Source organism: Vidua macroura, chromosome 4 (genome assembly GCF_024509145.1).
Source record: "Vidua macroura isolate BioBank_ID:100142 chromosome 4, ASM2450914v1, whole genome shotgun sequence".
In the NCBI taxonomy this organism is placed as follows: domain Eukaryota; kingdom Metazoa; phylum Chordata; class Aves; order Passeriformes; family Viduidae; genus Vidua; species Vidua macroura.
Genome location: NC_071574.1, coordinates 63,217,559 through 63,241,637, shown reverse-complemented (window position 1 = coordinate 63,241,637; position 24,079 = coordinate 63,217,559). Strand labels below are relative to the sequence as shown.

Genomic DNA, 24,079 nt, shown 5'->3' with positions numbered 1-24,079 from the left:
ACACTTTATTAAATATTTTTCATTGCATCTATGCATTAATCATTTTCCAATATCCATCAAGGCAGAAAGATACAGCAAAGAAAATTGCAGTTTAAAAAAAGGACACTGTTTAGTTTCTGTTTTAGTTCATAGACTGATCCTTAACAAGTACAAGACTGTATCTCAAAGACAATGAAATGTAATTCACTGTCATATAAACTGGTAATTTAGTCTGGGATGAGGAGCTCCACCTTACAGCACAAAGATAATGAGTCATTGAATGCAGCCTGCATCCTCCTCCAAAGCCAGTGCAGTATTTCCTTAGGTACTTCTGCAGTAGTTAGGCTGCATTTTCCAAAAATGCTTATGAACTCTTGTAACACCGATCAGGAGCTAGATTTATTCTCCTTACATTCAGCTCTGTTGCAAAGGTTCTTGCCTTTTGGTAGAAGAAGAGAGACATTTCCCGATCCACGAGGAAATTATGGTAGATCACAGCAAGTCTGGTGTAAATCTTCAGTTGAGCTTTTTTATTGCCCAGGTCCATGGCAGCAGCAAGCGCCAATTGGTAATAACCAGCTGCATCAAAGGGGTCCTGAAATAAGAGGCTCAAAGATAGTACAACCAGTGCAAGAGGACTGCAGAGCTCAGGTTTGTAAGTATCTAATAAAAATAATATAGATTCTGAGTTTTTGAGGTTTTCTCACTTTACACTCAAAACACACAAAACCAGAAAATGGCAAAATCTGATTCCATTAAATATTACTCAATATAAAAAGTTGCCACACAAGTTATTAAAATTTCTTACCTTAAGGTCATAGAATATAATATCTCCTAAGATTGAGTACACCTTGACATAATAGAGTGTTTCCTCCTCAAACTCCAGAGGAGAGGAGCAGAGGGACAAGGCCTTTAAATAGAAGTGTTCAGCTAGTTCACAGTGACCCAAATGGTGATGGATGGCTGCCAGGCGATGGTAAGCTATTCTTTCATTTAACTGGTTTCCTAATGAGATAACGTAGGGGTCAGGAGAAAAACAAAGAGACAAAGTACTCAAATCAATGCTACTTTTTAAAAAAAGTCTGTATTGAATTTGCTGAATTTTATTGAAAAAAAACCCTACATTTGCTTAAGAGATGCATGGTCAAAACTGCCATTCAAGAAAAATCCTATGGAATTTCTGAATTTCCTGCCATACGATTTAGCAGTGCCTGGGACTTTAAGAAATAGCTACATTCATCTCTCATGTATATATTATAATACACACACAGAGTGCATACCTACAAAGAATACAAATGGATTATTATGAAAGAAAGAAAGTTAATGGGAATAAAGATTCCCTTGCCCATTCCAATATATATTTTACATGAAAATTTACAACAAAAATATTATTTTCAGACTGATCAAAATGACCTCTCTGTGCTTGTACAGAGGGTTAAGAAGGTTCTTCATCAGTTGAACAGCTACCAAACTTGAAGAATAGTCATTTTGAAACAAGACCTATCATTTTTGATTTTTCCATCTTATGTTGGTTCACAATCAGAGCTTTGGGCAAATCTGAAAGTACTCTCAAAAGCCTCTTAGGACTATTTTATTCATGAGTATTGTATCTTAGCTTTTAGAAGCACACTCAGTTTGGACATAAAATTCCAGGTTTGATTCTGTGCTCTACCACAGGTTTTCCATTTGATCCTAAGTTGAGGAGTAAGCAATAAATTGCTCATTCTTGAATTAGAAGCAAAAAATAGCAATTATAGTAGTGTTATGAAATCCTGGCAAGAAATGATTGAACAAGGGAAGAATAAATTTAAATTTAGAGTTCTGTTGTATTTTTAGAGGTATCACTCATACTCAACTATAATGGAAATTGTTCTTACCTAATTTTACACTGAGGACGAGAGCTACTCTTGCATATTCCAGACTTTCCTCATAAGCCTTCAGATTCATCAGCAATTCCACCAACTTATTGCATAATCTGAGTTCAGTGGTTTTGTTGCCAGTCTGAACAGCAAGCGGGAGAGCCCTGTCCTGAAACACACAACAGCAGCTTAGGTATGGCTGAACCCCTGTGCACTGACAGGCTCTCATTTATGTCAAATCAAGTAATTTCTGGTTTCATTTTGCTCTTTGTTTAGAACAGTTCTTGCAGCCAGAAGTGGATTTGAAACAGGTGATATCTACTAACACCATGACAAGTACTCAGCTGCACTAGGTTATAAACAGTTTGCTGAGGGGTTCAGCTTTTGGTTCAGCATTTGCAGAATACCTGCTATGGTGGGAGGTACATAACTATCAATGCAGCAGAAAAACTGCACAAACCCTGTAGAAAGTCACTGCTTTCTCCTTTTCCCAAGTACCATTGAAAAATATGTCTCCAGCAGCTTCAAACAATTCCATTCCTAAATTTGGATCTCCTGTGCAAAGAGCAGCATCCTGAGCAACCTGAAAAGTAAAAAAGGAGTGGGGAAGGAAAGAAAGAAATTAAATGTTGTTTACTCAATGGTTAAAAAAATCATAATTATTAGCAATTTTAAAAAGATCTTTTTATTTTCTCTCTTATTATAATGATGAAAAAGGCTACATTTGATTTGAACATGCTCCTTTTTGGTACCCTGTCTTTGATCAAGCCAGTGGCAGATGCTGAAGAAGAAACAAAAACCTGGTTACCTTTTTCTGGTAGTAGTATCCTGCTATCTTTGTCAGCACATGACATTCTAAAACCAGTGTATTTGATAGCTGCCAGATAGTAAATTTGAATTAGATCAAACATATAATAGAAATAAATTCAAATTGTAAGTTAGATATTGCTAACTGCAGATTTAAAGGCCTGTGAACTGATTTCTGTAAATAAATGCAGGTCCACTATTCTGTTCTCATGGATAAATACATGTCTTGTTAGCAAAAAGGATTTAATGACAGAGCATGCAAAGCAAGAATACCAGGATCCTCAGAGAAAATAGTAATGAAAAATGTGCCTTTTACATTAGGCAAGGTTAATAATCCTGCTCTGGCTTTGTCTTCTTTAGTTCTCAAATTGCATTCAGTTAATACAAGTCCTTCTTTCTAGTTGAGCACAGAGGTGTGCAAGACACAGGTTTCTGCTCTCACACGTGAAAAGACAACAGCAGTTCCAGCTGGCTCCGTGTCATACTAGGCAAGGAAAAATTCAGATGCTGTGGAAATGCTTCCTAAAGAAGCTACTCTGTTTTCCTGGGAATCTGGCCCACAAGCCAGCGTGCTAAGGTGATTATTCTCTGTTACCCAGCAGAATGTAGCATGCCTGTGTCATATAGTTGCTGTGGTGCTGTAGAGCTGGTAAATGATGTTGAAGGAACGCAAGAATTAACAGCAACTAAGAAAGGTCACTGCCCAGAATCCTTCCAGAATCAAGAAAAAGATTAAAATGGATTAGCAGTGGAAAATGCGGAGACTTTCCCTTCACCTGCTGAGCATTACATGAATGTTGGCACTAAGTGATCAGAACATCAACTGGCAAAATGTATGGAATTTTTATATCTAATTACTCTTACCATGCCATCTGCACAACACTGATACCACGTGCATGCCTGTAAGTGTTGACAATGTACCTGAATATAAAGATCCACAAGCTCGTTCTGCCTCAGAACATAATATATCTTTCCTGCCCGGAGCCAAGCATATGCCTCCTTCTCTTTTTTCTGGAGATCTATAAATATTCCAAGGCTTCTTTTGGTATATTCCAGAGCTGACCTGTAGGCCCTGAAACAGGGAAAAGCGCTAATCACAGAAGGGTTCTTCAGAATTGCAAATAGTTTTCTTCATAGCAAGAAATGTTGCTGTAAGACATTCTGTTTCCCCTATTTAGGGCACAATTATAATTTCTCATTATATTACCCTAGTAACTACAGAACTCTTTTTTTTAAACTTTTGTTCTATCCACATTTCCTGTTAGATTGTTACCCATTATATTTTATTATGTAAATGTTTTATATATAATGATATATAAATTGTTATATTATGTTATGCATAAACTTTTTCCTGTTATATCTTATATTATTTCAAGATAGTTTATATGTGTCCTTGCTCTACCTCACACTTGTGAGAAGTAGAAAAGTCTTTCCTCATCTTTAACTCTTCTATAATTTATGGATTTTTCCTAAAAATGTCAAAGAAATCACATCTATTTTTTTAAATCATCTATACATCTGACTTAAGTGCAATTGAGACTAATCAGCAATTTTTGAAAAAAAGGGAGAAACTGGGAGGAGAGTGGTAGGGCAGAGGAGAATGGGACATCTCATGATCATTTCTAGAAGAACTTAAATTACCAGATTGATCTTGTGGTGCTTTATACCAGACATAGAAACCCTAGATGGCTTAAATCTTTCTCCATCTTGTGCTAGATTCCCATCACCTTGACCCAATGCATTTTCTTCTGAGCACAAGACACAAACATATTAAAATAGAACACGACCCACACAGTTGTGGTGTTGGAAGAGCTGAGTTTCCTTGTTACTCAGGACAACTAACACAAAGAATACTGGATACTGTGATCTAATACCACATTGAGTTTATGCTATTATCTGGTGGCATGCTAAGGTTATACAGTCAACATCTGGGAGCCAGGCTGCTGGGATATACAGATTCCATCTACTACAAGCACAAAGCAGCAGCTTCTCCAGCTAGTAAAATCTTTCTGCAAATTCCAAGCAGCTTGAAATCTTAACCAACTCCTTTGTCTTCAGTCTCTGCAAAGGATGGTCACCAACTATATCATGAAAAAGGCCTAACGAAGCAAAATAAATTGGGTGACCTACTAAGCATGTTAGATGCTCAGACTATAGGCACTTAAAGCTAAAATAGGCATCTGTTCTCTTTCCAGGACTGAGAACATTTTTTTCATCCTTAGTGAGGCAAGCTTGGAAATATCTGAATCTAAAGTAACACCTTGAAGTACAGCAAGAAAAAAAAAAAAAAAAAATCAAACAAAGCAGCCTTAAAAACACTTTAATCATTCTTAGAGAAAACTAAGTTTCCTCAGCACTTGCCACTATAATTTAACTTGTGCAGTTTGTTATTTCAATAGATCAGTGTAAAAAATTGGAATTTGGAAAATAAGACCAGTATAGAAATTGTAGAAGAGCAAAACTATGCAGGTTTCCACTTTGGCTTTGTACTTATGTAAGTTTAGAAAAAAGCCCTTCCTTGAAGAGAAACACTTACATAGAAGCAATTTAATGCCTGACCTATTTGGAATATGTCCTTTGGTGCCTGAAAAAAAGTCTTGCAAAAATCCTTGAAAACAAATCACCTGATATAGCAATCATCAAGAGCTGCATAATGTATAATAGGTTTAAAATGTATTTACATAGATTTTAAAAATAAATTGGTTTTTGAAGTAGTGCTAATCCCCACAGAACATCTTGTCTCTCTTGAGAGATTACAGTTACTTAAAAAGAAACAAGAAAATTCTCCATTAGACTGGACTTTTCAATTCTGATAAAGTGTATTACCAAAGCAGAGAGGAAAAAAAAAGAAAATCAGTCATATTCAGTTTTTGTACAAAAATTGAGATCCTTTGCAGGATGGAAAAGTTAAAATCAGAATGAAAGAAAAGTCATTCAACATGTCTTACCTTTCTGTTCCTAAAGACAAATACAGCTGACTAATGGTTTCCAAAATTTGTCCCTCCAGAACTTTGTTGGACATCTTTCTGGCTAAAGATAGTTGATATTCATTGTAGATGACACACTGAGTCTCATTGGGAGCAACTGTACTGTAGAACTGACACAGCAGTTTAATTGCTTGTAGTTGACCTAGGAGAATGGATTGGAAATACAAACATGAATTGCTGTTTTAAAATGAAAGTTAATTAATTTAAAAATTATTCATTTTCACTGTTTCACAAATTACAGCACAGACGATGAAAAATATATAACAAGAATATCCCACTGCCACTTCATTCATTCCCAAAGTTAACAAAGGCTATGGGCTGCTTCATACTTAATTTCCAAAATAAAGCAGTAACTGAGTCACCTTACCTGCATTAGCTGCCTCAATCATACTAAGAAGAATAACAAAGTAATACATGCATCTTCTAAGTACAGATGTAACATATGTGTATAACCAACATTTCCAAACAGGGTACATTTTGTGGCTTATAAAAGATATACTTACTCTCCAGATGACTTGTCTCCATTGCAACTAAAAAAGCCCATTCATAGTAAAACCTTCCTTTCTCCCTTTCAGTTCCACCAACATAATAACATCCCAGCTGAAGGAGGACTCGGATAAAATCTTGACCACAGTCCATAATTGGAAGCTTGGAGAATAGCTTGACTGCCCTGATAAAATAATGTTCTGCCAACTTGCTGGCTGCTGCATGCAGGCAGAGTGCCCCAAAATTAGCCAGGGCTATGGCTTGGTTATGGGTCATCTTGGTCTCTTCTGAAAGACACAATGCTTTGTAGTAGCTCTCAGCAGCTTCTTTTGTGCTGTTTGTCCTTTTCAAAGCAATGGCAAGCATGTTATAAGCGATGCCGAGTTGCTGAGGACTGCTCCATGCAGAGCCTACAACAGCATTTAAAATGGCTAAAGCCACATCACATTGCTTGTAAAGAATGTATAGCCAAGCAAGTAAAACCAAAGAGTTGATAGTTTCCTCTGGCTTAGCAGAAGCAGAGTCCAGTGCTTTCATCATGTAAGCAATGGCTTTTCCATACTGTTTGTGGTGGCTGTACAGCTTTGCTAAGCTGAGATAGATAGTGCTGCACAGTCCTTCCTCCTCATTAGTAAAGTCAGAAGAAAGGGCCTGTATGAGATAAGGTGCAATTTGGGGTGGGAATATTTGTCTGAGTTTTCTCAGGCCATATAGTTTGGGAGCATTTTTGATGACTAAATCAATCCTTTTCAGGGAATCCATTAAGGTACTGGAGCTCTGGGGAGAGGTAACCTTTATGCAACTTAACACAATGTGTGGCAAACACTTTTCGTGGTAGGACTCTGCCAGTTTGAAGTAACAGTTGTTGGATAAATTGCTTTGTAAACCCAGGTCATTGAGCAACAGCTGAAACCTTTCCAAGAATGGCAGTGCCTCTTGGTGTTGTTTGTGTGCACTGTAATGTTTTGCCAGCAGAAAGCATGCCCTTGCCTCTGCATGTTTGTTCTGGCTCAAAATTGTCCTCTTCAGAGCATACTTCAGTATATCTGACTCCAGGTCAGCACTGCAAATGTAGTTGGGAATTCCCATGAGAAGAGATGCAGCCTTGTCAAAAATATGAATACACTTTTCTTTGTTTTTCTGGGTCAAGTAGATGACTGTTAGATTTGTGTAAAGAGCAATCACAAAGTACAAATCACTAAACCCTCCAGCTACTGCTCTCAATGCTTCCTCAAAATACACACGAGCTTGGGAAAACTTCAGCTTTTTGACACTGAGCCTGCCTAAGAGAAAACACAGCCTTGCTAGTGCCCAGGACAGATCTGCTTTCTTTGCTGCTTCCCTTGCTAATCTTAAAAAATTAACCAGTTCTTCTTCTTCTGAAAAGCCATAAAACATGCTATTTGTAAATGAATAAGAGAAATTATACAGGCTTTTGAAGCTGCTCTCATACTCTTTCCTATTTAAGAAGAGTAACAATGGCTCAAAGATGTCAGATACTTGAATATCTTCTTGACATATATGGAAACAAGGCCCTTCAGGTAGAGGAAATATTTCAGTCTTTGAAGAGAGAGCAGATTCCTTCCCTTCAGCAGTTGGCTCTTCAGCTTGAGTGGCCTCCAAATTCTTGAAGTTCTTGAGCAGTTCTTCTATCTTGCCATTTTTGCTAATGGATACTGGGCTAGAAGGTGAGCATGCAATTTCTGAAATTTAAAAAAAAATTACAGATCACCACTCCCTGTATGCATGCACACAAAAGCCTTTGATAGACCAACTAAAACATTTGTCAATGAAGATGCTGTTAAGAAAACATTATATAAACATACCATGATTTCTTAACAGAATGTCTAGGAGACAAGCCAAAGGTGTAAAAAGATAGCAAGGAGGATGAAGAAGTGTGGGAGACTGGAGGAGTGGGAATAAACAGAACTTGCCACATGTAAGCAGGTTAGTGATCAGTACACTTGTCTAGCCAGGCCCTGGGCCTGATCCAACACTAATCCAACTGAAGTCCAGCATTAATTCAAACTGCCTTTGTCTGTGTATACTCAGGAAGTACAGTCAGTGTATATTCTCTGCTCTCTCCATGTGTACATGAACGAGAGACCTGCCAAAGAAATACAATTCAGACTAGCTGGTAAGCAGAAGGGAATCTAGGAAGATCCAAGGTCTGAAGTGGATAAAGGGCCCAGGGTCAGGGCATAGTTGGACTTAAGGTGTGAGGGGAAATGGGAATTCAACTATTCAAGTAGAGTAAAGGTATGCCTATGTCCTGACAGCCTGCTCAGGCAGGTCAGCCAGGGCAGGGGGTAGGACTGTGCTCTTTGAGCTGGTTCAGTCTCACATGGGTGCTTGGGGTGCCTGCAAAGGTTCTGTTCTCCTGTCCTGGCCAGCCAGGCCTGTGTATTGTGTAATAGGATTTCTTCTATCAATCAATATCAGCCCCGATTCTCTGCTGGCACAGATTATCTTTCAGAAAATTACCAATTTGTGGCAACTGATGTGGCCATTGATCTCCTAGCAACAACATTGTTGAATACCTTACAAATATAATAAAGGCAGATATGTCATCAATTCTTAATCCTCCCACTGTTTTCCAGCCCAGTTAATAGGGCAGGGATTTGGGATGGAGTATACAGTCATAGTCAGTCCTTGAGTTTACAGCTGCAGATCAACAGGAGCTTGTTGAAGTTATAGATTTAGAGCTCAATACCCTTAGACTCTCATTTCTGAAACTGCAGCAGAATCATAAATATAAAAATCGTTGTTTAGGAAAATGTTGTACAATATGAGTAATGATAGTGACAGCTTAGCAACAAAATGCCAAAGGGAAATAATTCTGCATTCTCAACAAAATATCTCCTTTGGGAAATCTATTTCTGGGACAAAGCTTTCTAGTAGACAAAATCTGCTGGAATTCAAACTCAGCAGTTGCCAGGTGCCCCATAAGCAGTATTTTGCCTTGATAAACAATGTGGAGGGGCTGGGAGGTGGTGAATGTGTGTCACATCAGTGAAAGGGAAGTCATAGAATCTTCAGCTGGATAGAAAGTCCCAAGAAAGACACTTGATATCAGTGAAAACCCACAATGTCATACAGAAAACCTAATAAGAAGGGGTTAAAGCAAAATCTCAGAAAGAAAACAATGACCAAAGAAAATTAACATGTGAAGAGACATAGAAGGAGAATAGCTGGCAAAGACACCAAAAATATCATAAGTCTCATTAATTTTATGTAAAACCTGTATGTGTATGAAGTATTACCACATTCATGAGCTTTCTGAAATTCGGGTTCTTCTAATACATCTGTAAGAAAGAAAACAATCATATTAGCTATAGTATCTTGGTCATTTATTAGTTTCAAATCCCCTAAAATAAGGCTCTGTTTCTAATTCTTTAAGTCATAAGAATTTGATACATCCTGGAAATTTAGAAGAAAAGAAATATTCTGTCTGACCCAAAGCTAACAGGGATTTGTGCTTCTGCTGACACGATTCACTGCTTCTGCGTGGCTATCATCAAGTAGCTACCTCTGCTCAGTAAGGTGGGGAGCACATCACAGTCAGAATTAAAGCCACCCTGTCCTGCAGGAGGGAGCCATTTCTGCTGCATTAAAATACAAGTGGGCAGCAAAGATATGACCATTTTCCACAACCCACTCGTAAAATGAGGTAGCAAGGAGCCCTTCATATTTTTAGTGTCACTCCCAGGGTAGAGAAGTGGGAAGGGAAGTTATTTAGGGTTGTTTGTGTAGATAAATGTCAGACTTTTGTAGCCATTCCAATAGCAGGTGGGTGAAAAAAATACCTCTTATTTAAAAAAAAATGAGCTTAATTCTATAGACATTATAGCTATAGATCTAGCTTTACATTTAAACATAGCACATCTGGAGAGCATTTAAGAATTACTATTTTGTGTAGCAGATATTTCTCAAGGCATTTCAGTTGTCATGCTGCATTTCAGGAATATTTTCACTATCTTTCATACATTTGATGCAATAGGGTACAGAGGGTATGAAGGATATATATATACAAAAGCAGAGGCTCACAGACCTATTTAAGTTCTATTTAAGCTGGTGGAAATCTACTTTACTAGTCTTTGAGAATGACCTCTCACTGACTGTTTACTTCTGGAAGTCCTTTTTATAAATGCTTTTCTGACTTTGGTGGATGAAAGCCACAGATGTTTACAGTAGTTGTAACTTAATACTCTAAATATTTAATCAGGGAAGTGCTCATAAGTAAATACTTCTCAGTAGATTGATGTAGATGGAAGAATTGAAAATCCATTTAGTCAGATCGCACAACAAAATATCAAGTGAATATTGAAAGTGCTTGCTCTGGATAAGTTGAGTGATGAGAATCAATTGAGCTGTTTAAGGGAAAAGTGGTGAAGATGGTACTATGAGCTTGGGAAGATGCAAAAGAAGGTGGTACTTAAAAAGATCAGGGAGGAGATACAGTGAAAAATGTGCAACAGCAAAAATAGCAGTATGTCCATTAAACCCATGACATGGTTTAGAGATTTGAGCTTTTGTTCCCAGGGTTTTCATCAGAGCACAGGAGGTGAGGTGTGGAGGCATTTTGCACATTGCCAGGGCAGGTCTGACACGCCCTAGTTATTGTTCACACTCACAGTCTGATTTGCAGAATTAAACCAACATGCCTGACTCCAACCTATACAGTGGCTCCTTTCAACCTGAAGCCTCTCAGGATGGCACTAATGGAGATAAAACTTCCTTAGATATTGGACAAGCATATGCATCACCAACAGCCTGTGGTGGAATAAGAAACCACTGCCTCTCCTCAGTTCAGCAAGACTATTACTGATGCCTCAGGCTTTTATATTTTTCAGATTCTGTAATGCTTTAGTGTGTGGGTCTGGGCTTCATGTGGAGGATAGGAAGCTCTCTTCACAGAGCAGGGATACAAATTCCTTCTCTAGCTGGAGACGAAGGATAACTGATCCAGATCTCAGGCCCAAGAGCATAAACAACATGGACTGAAGAGAGGAAAACAAGAAGGATGGGACTTCATGGGCTGGAGCTGTAATTGGGCAATTAGCTCCAATATGCTAATGGACCAAAACTTATAAAAGTGTGAGACCCCGTGACCAGTTGTCCATTTTGTGACCATTTTGGGCTCACCATGGGTGTAGGCCTGGCTGGACTCTTGTGCTGCCCAAGGTAGATCTGTGAGATCTCCTAATAAATACCTACTTTATTCTTTAACTCTGTCTAGTCGCTGTTCCAGGTTGGCCTTCACAAGGCATCATTACATCACCCTGCCTGACAGTAAGTCTATAAATGTGAAACCCCAGTTATCCCAATTGCATATGCACAGCACAGAGAAATTAGAGGTGTATCAGAGATTATGTTACTATGACTAGATTTTGCTATTTTTCTATACCTATGAAAATTAAATCAAGCATGAAGTGGTGTGTGTTTGCATTAGCTGTCAATAATTATTATGCTGCGCTATCTTTCCCAGGACAAAAAGCCAGCAGTGTTTGGGTGTACATACTGCTTTTTACAATGCAGCCATGTGAAATTGTAATTTATAATTCAGTCATGTAAAAGCTTGGAGATCTGTGCAGCACAATAAGAGAGTTTTTAAAAGCCTGTTGTTTAAATTCACTCAGAAAAAAAAAAAAAAAAAAGACAAAAGATTTACAAATCCTCTGCTGGAAAAACCCTTGAAACAGCAAAAAAAATAGCAAAGATAATATAAAGGATTTTACATGCCATATCAAAGATTCAATTGATTACTAAGATATTTCAAAATAGGTGTAAATGCTGGGGTATCATTGAAAAATTAATTTTATAACAGGGGTATAGGAACTACACATGTATCTTGTGCAATAAAAGGAGTAAAACTTATACTTACCTATTCTGTACACAGAGCAAACATCTGTGATGGAGGTTTGTTTCAACAAATGTACTACTTCTTCCAAATTTTTTTCTTTTGAAAAAAAAGACAGCTCTTCTGCTTCAAGAAAATCCAGATCTTGTGGTCTAGCAAGGAAAGGAGTAACTTTGAAGGTGCCTGAAAGCAGATTTGGCTTAAGGAGCTCACTGCATCAGTCACATATGAACTTGTTAGAGAAACCAGTGCAATCTTTACATTACAGGTTGTGCTGTGTTCAAAATTAGTTTCAGTCAATTTATAAAATATGCATATGAACTGATAGTAACTATGCTTACAACTAACAGTTTCTGCCATATCAGAGTAAGCTTTATGTCAGTGTCATTGGATAGCATTTTATGAGAGTATTTATTAGAAGCATGAGTCTTGGAGGACTTTATGGTACTGATTTTCAAATATAAGCTTTAAGTTACATATGAAATGGACCTGCAAGCAGCATTTAAGAACTCCTTGTTTCAGCATGCAAACAGTTCAGGCATATTAATAAGAGCAGCCTATTTACATGGTGCCAATGCATGATGAAATATACCCTTTTTTAGACACTAGTCTGCATTATTAGCAACTGTTTGCAAAGGTCCCATTAGAAGCAAGTTAAGGCATATAACTGAGGGTACTAGAAAAAAAACAGAACTTGGATGCTTTAACATAGATCTTGAGAGACCAGCAAGAGAACCTTCTGCAAGGGCAAAGCTGCTTGGATCGTGTAAGCCAAAGAATAGAAACTGAACCAATGCAGTAAGTCCAGCAACCTCTTTTCCCAGGAAGAAACTCAGCTACAGAATAATAATATTTTGCAATATTTAGGCAGACTTCATATTCCAATTCCTTTGTAGTTTTGACTGATATGACAACTCACATTAAAACAACAGCAACAAAAAACCCCAAAACCCAAAAAGCCAAAACAACAAAAAAATACACCAAAAACCAAAAATAAAATCCCAAAAAACTAAAAAACACCCCAACCTCCCAAACTAAACACAAACCAAAACAAAAAAAAAGCCCCAAAACCAAAATAAAAACAGAAAAAAAAAAAAAAAAAAAACCAACACCCTGAATTTAATGTTCAGCATTTCAAAGCTGAGACTAGGAGACTAGGTTCTTTTTGTTTATGAAATATAAATACTCACTTATTTCTAGATAAGTCCAGTTTAACATGACCTGTCTTTACAAAACCTATTTGGCCAGTAAACACATGTCTTCCAAGAAACCATTCCATGCATTCAATGAAGTAGCCAAGGATCTCTATTTTGTCCCCTTCCTGGAAACTCAGCTCTTCTGACACAATACTCTCATAATTCATCACAGCTAGACAGGATCCCATTGCTGTGTAATAAGGAGATAAATAATATTTGCAGATAAAGTAATTTAACAATAGAAATACACTTAATAGAACAGCAAGTCAGCAGAATATCTATATTTAACAAAAGACATTCCTGGAACCTGTGAGTTGAGTATCTGCCGTGACAAGATTTAAAGCATCCCAACCTCATTGGTTTGGCTTGATGATTAGATCTGTAAATAGCATAAAAATCTTAATTTCTCAACCATTAGAAAGCAAAGCCTAAAATATTCTCACAATTCTATCAGATTTCATAATGGAGCAGCAAAAATATATGTTTTAAGTCCTTAGTTTCCCACTTACAAAAGGCTCTGAACTTGGGCCGGAGCAAAGCACTTGAGGCAATTTAAACAATCACTATGGGATAGATATGGGTATATACCAGTCAGTACAGTATTAAAACTGAAATCATGGAAGAAAATAAGCCATATTTGCTCTCTAACCTCAAACCATCTGTATAAGTTTAATTTCTCTGTCAGTATGAGAAAAAGCAGCACACATATCAAAGATCCACAAATACATTGGTGCATTTTCTGAGGCATCCTCAACTCAGTCACTCTCTACTACCTTCTGTACTATGTAGGAGGAAAAAGAGGAAAGACAAGACTTTAGAGTTTAATCTTAGACCAATTTATAGTCTCACTAATTTTACTGCAAACTAATTTTGAAAGCTGTTTCACCACTCTAATACAATGGACAAAAAGTTATTGAACTTTTTAGAGACTGTTCTAGCAAAAGCATGAAGTTTGGGGTTATTCTAACGTTGATGTTTGAATGAAGTTTCTTACCAACTTTTCTGATCGATTTAGATTCATTTTTATATGAAAAATCAATGGGATTAGAATATCCTTTAAGAAACCACCTGAAAGCAGAAAAAGAAATTGAAGTTAGTGTATTCTTCACTAAATATCGTGACAGTAACAGTCATATTTAAAATACATATCAAAACTGATGTGTCCCTCCCACAATTAGCTTTCAATTTCAGCACTGCCCATACACTTCAGACACATTTATGGTTTCTTTAATATTAGTAGTAAAAGTACTGCTACTTCAGGAAAACAAACCAAACTGAGAAAGTCATACTATTATTCCCTGCCCCAGGTAGAGGCATCTCTAAGCAGATGTGTGTATATGAATCAGATGTAGATGGAATAGATAGGTAGAGTCAGGTACCTACTGATGGAAAGGCTCCAATGGCTCCAGGGAAGCATTAGACCACATGGGCATGTCACTATCCACAGATCCACCTGTTGCACCTTCAGTAAAAGCCCCAGTCTCAAAATAAGTTTTTTCATTGTCTGTAACCATCATCTTTTGTATTGTATTATCAGGATATAAAACAAAAAAAGATCCTAAAACAAAAGCAGTTGAGCAGATGTCATTTTGTGTAACATTTTAGTGTCATATAAGCCCTAAAACTGTCTTCAAGAGCATCAGAATATTAATTTAGAAATTGAAAATCTGATCGTTGTCGAGAATTTTCTTGCTGATTGTCAGATATTCATCCATTTCTGTCTAGTGTGTCTTTCAGTAGGGAAAAAAAAAACAGAGATGATGTCTTAATGAAGCACAGAGCCCTCTGCTGCAATTCTGCATATTCCTATTGCAGAAACAAATCATCTACCTATGACGTCCTGTCTCTGGCAGTACCAGCAGGTGATGCTGTTTAGGAGAAGCATATGAGCCTGGTAACTGTTTATAAACCACATCCTGCACATCTCCAGAAGCTGCAATAACATGAAGCAAGTTGGAATGTACATCACTCCCTAATCCTTTTGGTATCCATTTATGCACCAGCTGCACATGAATTTCTTCAATCCCTTCATGATCTCACTGAACCTAATCTCTGTTTGTTCCTTTCTTTTCTCTTTACAATGTGCATTTGGAGTGAGTAAATTTAAACTTCAACTGCATTAAGTATTTCAATAGGTCTTAATGTCTGATTTGTGGATTTTAAATAAAGATTCTTCCCTGAACCTAGCCTTAGCATGTACAGTCTTTCTTACCTTCCTGTACTAGCAGACTTCTGTACATCAAATTTAATGATTTTTCATTTATACAGACTTCAATGCCCGTATCTTCCTCCTCTTGGGAGTATAGCCAGAAAGACTGGTCTAGGAATAAATTCTCCATGCAATGATTTATAAAACCTAGGAAAAGAAAATCCAATTTGTTTTCTTTGCCATTTTACAGTATTACACAAAAATACAAACTTTCATAGAGTTAGAGACTACTCCATTATTACTTAATGCACAGTGTACAAATCACAAAATTCAACAAGTTCCCAGAAATTGTGTGCAATTGAATACAAATTAACACTGAACTATTGTATGGTGAAACAACTTTACCCAATGAGTGGTAGGTTAGAAACTTCCATATTTCTTCAAAAGTTTTAAATGTCACTACTATTAAATCTTGATCACTGTGAATAGACAGGAGTCTGGCAGAAAGCTCCTAAAAATCAAAACAAATACTTTAATTACAATTACACCAGATTTAAGCATGATTTCTCACTAGGTAACACTTAGGCTAAAATACTATTCATTAAGAAGGATTTAAAAAAATTAGAATCCAGAATTTTATCTGTATGAGGTATCTGTTCTTTAACATACAGGGAGCCAAATTTTAATCTGACTCTTGCTTAGCAGTTGTACTGACCGTTTCAGTGAGCTTAATTTACAGAGGAAATAAAGACCACACTGAGTGAGACTGAAGGTTTGTCTAGTTCAGAAATGTCTATGTATAGTCATAAGCATAACCATATAGTCAAATGTATATCTATAGGCAAGTACATAGTAGTTCTTTCCAAGAATATCCTCTGCACAGAGTGGTTTACAGCTTGGGAACTGCCTTTGCCAGACGTGTGGGCATTAATATTAAATAGTGGAAAGAAGCTAGTTTGGGGGTTTTTATAACTTGAAATTTCTCACTTGATTGGTGTAAATGTTTCGGTTCTAAAACTTCCTAATGTAGATTACCCTCAGAGCTCTGTACACACACAAAAATGCAGCTCCTTTGATGCAACTTTGAACCTGCTTCCTGGTATAGTCTTTATCCAGAAGAGATATTGAATAATTATTTCCAAATTCACTCCTTTTTGGTTAAAACAAATATACTGAAGTGTTATTTTTCTTTTTTAAAAAATGCAGTAAGATTTTTTAATCCTCATTTGTACTGGTTTACATTGCTAGAATAGCATTAAATTACACTTTTAACAAAGATAAGCAATGACCATTGTAAGTGGTAATGATGGATTTTAAGTTATTCCAGAAATGTTAAAAGGAACAACTACATAAACTTTCAAGTAAGTGAAAGGAAAACACCTTTTGATGGATTCTAGACAGAGAGGAGTAATATAGAGTCTGGTTGCACTCCAGTTTGTAGCTTAGAAACAGGGCACCCCAGTGATGCTGCCTTTCAGGGAAATACAAAGAACTGTGTAATTTATGAGACAAGTATCTGAATCACTATCTCAGAGAATAAATCAAACTTAAAGCTAACAGGTATGATGATACTGTAACCTTACTCCCATCACATTAAAATGGAAATGGAGCTCGAAAAAAATTGAAGGACTGATCAAGAAATTGATTCTAACTCAAGGCAGCAGGGAGGAAATTGTCTCTCAAACCTTTTCTATAATATGAGTAAGATGGAGCTGATTCACTGATTTTATGACTGCTACAGCACAATTTTAAAAAAAATCACCGAATTAATTCTGTCTAACATCCATATTTTAAATTCACACAATCTGAACACATTAAAATATAAAAGTCCAACCTAGACTTCTTCAGCAGGCATGTCTCATCACTGCTTTGATCTTCTGCATGCACCTTTCTACACCAGATTACATATTAATGAGAACCTGAAATCTATTAATAAATTGCCAACACATGCTGAAGTATGTCAGCCTCAGGGGCTTCATGCACTGCTGAATATCAAAACATTCTAACGAAACTTAACATTATCTATCTTGTTTCCTTCAATGCCTTTTCCAGTCTGTTTCTAATAAGGCCACAAATCTAGTCCATTTGTTTGCTCTTTGCCTCCCAATCCCATTTTCCTTCCTCCCTCTCCCTCTAAACACAATCCAGAGCAGAGAAGCAGAAGTACAGACTTTGCACAGCCACAAAGTCAGCAGCCTGGTGGTGGGGTGGTCACAAAACATGAAAGGAAAATGGTGTAGCAACATGTGTCTGTATTAGCCAAAACCATAACTAAGATTTCAGTCATTTGGCCTGCTAGTGAAGGAGGCTGGAACCCATGGTACAGACAAAAAAAAAAAAAATAGACACACCAGAGGTTAGATGGTATTTTTTTTTTTTCAATATGAAGGAGGAGACTAACCTTTTTTTTCAAAGTAAACATCACTGGTTGTAGAGGACAGGTTTCTCATATACAAAAAAATTTGAGTAATAAAATTTGGCCAACAATTGTATGCTATTTAAAGTTATGGCCATTTAGCCCTAGGAAGTCCTAGGGCTAATGCTTAGGCTATTCTCTTCCAGACTTCCTCTTTGGCTTAGCAGTGAGCTTCCCAGGAAATGAGCATGCAAAATAACTCCAGGTGTCTAGAAGCTGAAGTGATGGGTCAATACAAGGACAAATTAAAATAAATCAAAGCCCCATTATTTTCCTTGATGTAAATGAATGCAGAAAATTTTTAAAATAAACACATTCAATTACTTATTAAGGTGGGTTTATTTATTTTATATCAATTTGATGTTCCAGTCTTTTTCAATAATTATTTCTAAAGTTTCTAACTGGTTTTGGGCCACAGGAAACTGGTTACTCAAATTCAAGCACTCAGCCTGTAGATGGAAATAGGACTCAAATACCTTGCAGACTATTTCAGTAGCACAGGAGGTATTATCTGAATAAATAAAACAATTTCCAAGCAATTGACTTACATTGAAGACAGTCATCACCTCCTTGCTGTCATTTTCCAGAAGACGGAGCTGCCCTCTGAGCTGTCTTTGGAGCCTGGGATCAGGACATCCACTCTTTCTTTTTACCATTGTTAACTTCAAGGAGATATCTAGAGGAGGAGATCCATTTTCAGTACTACAGGGTTTGTGAATCAGCTTTGGATAACCAGAAAATGCCGCAAAATCATAGAATACACATTAAGATAGATTTTTTCAGCTTCAGAGACAGGCACACAGAACACTGATCTACTGCATGTTTCTTTTACATTTTTGTTATCCTGTAGACATAGAAGCCTAGCATGAAACAATTTTGAGAGACAAATGATACTTATGGATGGCGAAGGGAAAAAAAAGAAGAGAAAAGCAAGTAGATTGGTAATTTGTCAATTTAGACATTTCTGGGCATTGCAAACATGCCCAGATTTCCAAATATTCCATGCATATCAAAAATCAAAGCAAACAGATACTGGCATCACCAAAAAAACAAAAACAAAAACAAAAAAAACCCTAAACAACAAGAGTTCAGCATGTTACAACCCTTCATACTAATCTTAAATTCATAGCTATCTGACATGTCACCCCACTGCTTCAGAAGGCTTTTATAAATCAAATGTTGTAAAAGCTGATTCTCAACTAAGCTGGTTGAACAGTACTAACCAAGTTAAATGGTCCAACTACAAGCTCACTTAGATGATTTTCCCAGCACATCTGTAAGCAGCTAGATGCGTATTCCCAAGCTCTTGGCATCTGTTTATGAGAAGCTTTTGCTACAGCTAAGGGTCCAGTTCCAGCCAGCTTCTCTCACATAAAGAAGACCTTTGATAAAGCTGCTTTTATTCCATATTAATTTGGTAGTTTAGCTCAATAGCAGTAAATAATACATTTTCAGACACCCAGATGGTCACATATAAGCCAATAATACCCAGTCAGGAGGAATTCCAATTGCAAAGTATGTAAATAGGTCACACTTCCAGCAATATGGTACTGTTGTGCATACTAAAATATTCCACCTCCGCTGAGTTTCACATTTTAATCTGATAAAATAAATGGTTTTCACGTTCTAGTCTAATATGCTGTATCTTGATCTGTTTTCAGAGGGCTTCCTATGCATGTCTCCAGGAGTTTTACCACGACTTGCATAAATTACTCATTACTTTAAGGTCAAGAAGGGTGGCTCAGAAATATAAACCTGTGTTACTGAATTACAAGGCCTCTCCCTTTAAGCTGTGGTCATATAGTCAGTCGTTAGTAGGAAGAACACAAAATAGAGTCTCTGAATGTTGTTCAGATCACTGCTAGAGTAGAATTACTGACCTTTTCATTTTACCTGAAAACATAAAACATACTGGCACGAGAGAAGACTGACTTAAAAATGTATAAGTACAATGTGTACGTACATTTTACTCAAACTGGTTCTGAGGTAAATATATAATGGTAGGCACACAATCTAAATTTTATAAAAAGTTAATGTTAATGAAATAATTATTACATCAACTTAAAATAACAAAAATTCAGCTACTTCTGTCAAAAAAAAAAAAAAAAACTATAATAATGCCTTATAGAGATGCAATAAGGTGCAAAATCCCATTATAATATCCTGTCTACTTCTGTGAGCCCTGACCCATACCTCCAGTTACAAAGAACCTAAATTCTGTCCCTGCAAGACAAGCAGGTACATAAAGCACAAATAATTTGACTAGAAATAACCATATGCCTGGGGAAGACTGCCTGCCACTGAAGTGATTTGTCAGGTCAAGCCAGAGAGCAGAGAACAGCTCAGTGTTGCTTTTGATGGCACAAGAAGGGAAATATGCCAAGACCCTCAATTCACAGTGCCTGCCATGAGCCCTCCAGAGGTGAAGCCTGCTGAACCCACTTACTGAAGAACTGCACTCGATTGACAATTTACTGAAAATACAGCATTAAAACAATAAAAAATAGATACTTGGAAAGGCCGCAAACTTTAAAAGATAAGAAATTTGAAGGATTGAAAGGCATATGTAAAATAAGCTATGAACTTTTTATTTGCTCCTCTTTTTTTTTGTAACCAGTATATTGCAGTACATCAATTATGTCTGGTTTTTATAGCAGTTGCTCCCTCTTTTTGCAAGAAATTTTAAACAAATCTTATGTATAAGTTGGTCACTTCACAGCTGCCATGAAATACATTATAAAACTTACAGGAGTGGTGACTGCAAATGTTGACATAGTTGAGTTGTCTCAAAAATAAAAAGTAAACTATGAGAAAATCATTATAATATTAAGATAGGATGGGAGAAAAAATGCCTTACCAGTTGGAAAATTCTCTGCCTGACTGGGAAGGGTCCTTGAACTGACATTCATGCATTTTTCACTTGGAGAACACTCTATTATGATAAATGAAAGGAATGGTTATGTGCATTTTCTAAGTCATATAAATCACATTGAAAAAAACCCAACAAAATACCCCATGCTTTCAAAGCATTTGATGCATCAGATAATTTCTAAGACAGAATAACTATCTTCTCCCCTTCCTGCTATATAATTCCCAAACGCCACAAAAAGTATTTGCAGAATATGTCTTTCCTCCTGGACTGGAGGGATCATTGCATCATTTTGACGTGAAATTTCAAAATGGGGAATTGGTGGAAAGAAAGGTTCTCAGGAAACAGAATTCTCATTGGGGAGAGAGCAAGGGTCAGACCTAATTTTCTCTGCCCTTGCACCTATATTAAAAATGGCTCCCACTGATGCTTCAGTAGTATAAATTGCTGTGCTTTGTACCAATTAATACATGGAGAAAAATAACTCTTTTCTTCATCTGTTGTATATGTAATACATGCAAGGAGGTACTGTAAAATCAAGTGATCTGACATTTCAGGAAAATACCACAAATAGGATATGTTTTGTATTAATACTAATCTGCTTTTTTCATTTAGCCCATATTTCTTCCTGTCCTTTGGGGAAGGATATATTTTTGTGCTGATAAGACAACCATTTCCATTTTCTCAAGGCTCCCTGGGCAAGTATCAGTGAAGACAAGGCTTCATATTTCTAAGAATAAAAGAGAAATAGATCTTTCATTTTTACTAGAAAATTTCTGAGGCAATTTTCATGTATCCCAAGACATTGTCCTATGAAGCTCTGCTTTTAGAATAAACCCTGTAATATAGCAGGGCATGGTAATTTCCAGGTCTTTTGCATCTTCCCTCAAGTGCATCTATGAATGTTACATGAATAAAGTCATGCAAATAAATAAGGATACATAAAACAGAGTTTTCCCACTTCACAGAGAAAGGAAGTAAGCACAAAAAACATTGTCTTTAATGCCTGTTACTAGCACATACTCAAACTAGAAATTGAAATCCCCAAACACCTTAGTTTTGTAGGGTTTTGATTGGGTCTTTGACAGAAACATTGCGGTTGGGATTTTATTTATTTTCTTAATATGGACTACATGACGTTTGGTTTAAAATAGAAATTTGATAGTAAGCTCACCACAGTGCAGGCTGACTGTGTTTAGGAAACATTCTAAATTCAAGTCCCCTATAGCTTCTGGGACCAGACTTACCTGTAGTTCTGCTTTTTCTGGTTTTACTGACAATTACAAACAGAAATTGTCAAAACTTGACATGTTATCATTTTGATAATCATTTAATTGTTAACAAGAACACTAAATTAGCATTGGTTTTTGATATGTGAACTATTATCACTATTATTTTGATATTAAAAACTATAAATTTCATTGAAAGGTTGTTATCAAGACATTAACATCCATTTCTGTGACTTTTAGGAAAAGGCAAAGCCTATCAGCAAGTATTTGAATTACCCATCAGTTTAATTTAGAATAATAGTTTGCTGTTAAATTTTAGTGAAAGGCTAAGAGTTACTATAAATACAGTTTGAATATATTTAAACTTCTTAAAGTATTAGAATTAGGTTCAAAAACTTAATATTAACGCCTACTTGGTGGAATGTCTTGCATACTTCTTGGAAAGCTAAAGAGCAACTTTATACTGCCCTGGGATGCTTGCACCTGGTCTTTGATGTCAAAGTGTTGCAGTTGTGAACAGAAAGATACTGTGCAAGTCACAGAACATATACTTTTAAATGAAATAGGGTTTTTTCCATGATTTTTGGAAGTGTTTTCACATTAAGAACACTCTTGAGCCTACTGTAAACTAAGAGCCTGGCCATTGCCACCTACCTATGTTCCTCTACTCCTCTACCCAAAAGATCCTTCTGACTTGCAAGACTTTACTCCACAAAGTAGATTTTTTTTTATACAAAGGCAGTGCTACACCTCTGATGAAAAAGGAACTTAAAAAATATTAAAATTGAAACTTGGCTTCTGAATCTTACAGATATAGCCAAAAGTGCTAGAAAAATAACTTATATTTCAGCACCCTGGCTCTTGGGTTCTGATAATTTTCGTCTCCTCTTATCTTACTAAAAGATAATCCATTTGCCTGCCCCAAGTGAATTTCAGTGCAGATTGTTCAATAGTCCAATCTATGCAGCATTTCTATGGAGGAAACATAGCTGCTTTTTGTATTTCAAAAGAAGCCCATCTGGGTTCTGTGATTCTGTGTAAAACACATGAGAATTCTCAGTTTGTGCACCATTTAAAAAACACAGTAATTCAAGCACAAGGAGGAGTCAGGAGTAGAGGCACCACTTGAGGTCTTACCTGTTTGTTCTTGCAACGTGTCCATCCCAACTCCATCCCTGAGGGTGCTGATGGCAGCATTGGTCTTCACATGTTTGCAGTCACACCTGCACATTTGCTGCTCTGTTTCTTCCCTCTCCAAGTTCCTGTCTTGCTCTCCCTCCAGAGCAGGGACAATGGTGTTTGTGCTGAGCATAGAAATGCCACCTGCCACTGCCAAACTCTCCATAATTTGAAGTTCCTCACAGTAACACAATTTACATTATCAACAACCTGAAAGGGAAAAAATATCAATAATATTTTGTTTTAAAGCATGAGAAAAGATGAACATATTCAAGAGCTGTCCCTCTCCTGAAGAGTTTATTTTAATTGTAATATGGATTAAAGAATTTTGCTATAGGCTTTTTTCAGAGGAACTGTTGTGTAACAACCAAATTTATCCCAGAAAAAGATCCTGAAATGAGGTGGCATCACTGCTTTAGGAACAAAGCAACAGACTTGGCTAACAGCAACAATCAAAGGCCTGAAGTGAAATGTACTTGTGCCCACTGCTAATTATTCATTCTTGGCCAGCTATAAAGCAGAGCCTCCCAGGGATAACATCATTCACATCAACAGAGGAATTGCAGGGGAAAAACATCATTTTCTAAAGGTGACAAGAATGGAACAAGTACTGCATGCTGAATTCAAACAACAAAGAAGGTTTATATAAATTCAGCTGAAGAATGAATCCTCCACAGGAACCCACTGTGCAGGAAGATGGACATCCAAGTATTACTTTGCAGCAAAGCAGAAAAATGAAGCCCTACTGAAGCTAGAGGCTGAGTCTGGCAGCAAGACTCCATTTGGCATAATCAGGAAGAAGGAATAGAAATGGAAGTAGAGCACAAGCTTCACTGCTGCCTGCAGTCACTGAGGTGAGGCATCTTGCAATCCCATTTCTTGGGCACAAGCTACTTCAGGGTCAGGAAGATACAGTCAGACCACCAGTCAAAGCATCTGCAAAGGATGTGACTCATGTAGCCAGAACATGCCCACTGATGCCCCTTTTCCGCAGTGGGTTTTCACATGTGTCTAAATGATTTCATAAAGCCACAGGATAGATTTTGTTTTAGTCCTGTCATTT

At 36.9% G+C, this 24,079-nt stretch overlaps 1 protein-coding gene across 1 annotated transcript; it reads right to left on the bottom strand.

The window, feature by feature from the left end:
- Positions 1-23,182, bottom strand: SH3TC1 (SH3 domain and tetratricopeptide repeats 1). Its single transcript, XM_053976120.1, has 17 exons — positions 22,975-23,182; positions 20,597-20,671; positions 18,288-18,415; positions 15,729-15,834; positions 15,387-15,530; positions 14,558-14,732; positions 14,169-14,242; positions 13,169-13,364; positions 12,003-12,130; positions 9,382-9,423; positions 6,136-7,821; positions 5,594-5,774; positions 3,567-3,717; positions 2,299-2,421; positions 1,857-2,007; positions 788-984; positions 1-574 (listed from the first exon to the last, which is right to left on the bottom strand). The coding sequence occupies exons 1-17, from the start codon at positions 23,180-23,182 to the stop codon at positions 344-346; spliced, it is 3,996 nt and encodes a 1,331-aa protein (XP_053832095.1). The 3' UTR covers positions 1-343.
- Positions 23,183-24,079: the final 897 nt, after the last annotated feature.